An 878-nucleotide genomic window follows, 5' to 3' on the forward strand; every position below is an offset into this window, starting at 1 on the left:
TTTAAGGACTCTCAAGCTTTGGAAGTCACCAGACTGGCAGTCATTTTCTCGCTAGGTTTACCCTCTGAAAGCAGGTGACCCCCCCATCTCCTTTTATGTGAAATATTTTGACTTCTTTTGAAGATAGATGGAAAATTCTTTTATTGAAATTAAGACAAATGAACAAGCTTTCAGATTATACCAATAACCTCATACGTCAAAAAAATTGGCGAGAACCTGATTTCACCATGTCGTGACACATTTAACGACAAGTGACTAAATTATGTCGTTGAGGACAACATAAGATATATCATATAAAAGTTAGTAATCTGCCTTGGGCAAACACTTCATCACTGACCTTGTCCTATTTTTCTCCCCTCAGCTACCGGAGGGTGCGGTCCGAGATCTGATTGTAGCCAGCATAGCTCTCAAGTACACCCAGTCCAACTCTGTCTGCTTCGCTCGGGATGGGCAGGTCAGACCTCTGATATTCTCTTTTTCGTTGGGAATTAGTCACATAGTGGGTAGTTGGCGGGTGCTCTGCTGTGGTTTGCTCCTTCTTTCCTATCGAACATCTATCGTCCATAGCTCTTCTCCTTCTTTTTTTTTTTGTGTTACTCTCTTGTAAAACTTCTAATTTTTGGTACTTATATTATATGGCCTAATTGTGTTGCAAGAGCCCGTTAAAACTCGTACTGAAACTAAACTAAAATTTGTCACATGGAGGAAGTGGATTGGACATTCAGCTGAAATTCCACCTTACCGATGGTGCTCATATGACCTTATGCAGTTACGAGCGCCGTCAAACCTCTATTAAACATTCAGCTGAAATTCCACCTTACTGGTTATTTCCTGGGTTTGGGAAAATGGGATGTACCTGACTATATATTATTATTTTC

General features: G+C 40.4%; 1 protein-coding gene across 4 annotated transcripts in view; it reads left to right on the forward strand.

Moving 5' to 3' along the window:
• LOC101851674 (bifunctional purine biosynthesis protein ATIC) overlaps window positions 1-878 on the forward strand; it is a 55,926-nt gene that overhangs the window by 41,359 nt on the left and 13,689 nt on the right. For 2 of the 4 annotated variants that reach the window (XM_035972422.1, XM_005108412.3), the window contains exon 13: window positions 362-454. The exons of the other annotated variants lie outside the window; for them this stretch is intronic. In XM_035972422.1, coding sequence (XP_035828315.1) covers window positions 362-454 — 93 coding nt within the window. The remainder of the gene's footprint in view (window positions 1-361; window positions 455-878) is intronic. 4 annotated transcript variants of the gene reach the window in all.

The sequence above is a fragment of the Aplysia californica genome, unplaced genomic scaffold (assembly GCF_000002075.1).
Source record: "Aplysia californica isolate F4 #8 unplaced genomic scaffold, AplCal3.0 scaffold00687, whole genome shotgun sequence".
NCBI classification, from domain to species: domain Eukaryota; kingdom Metazoa; phylum Mollusca; class Gastropoda; order Aplysiida; family Aplysiidae; genus Aplysia; species Aplysia californica.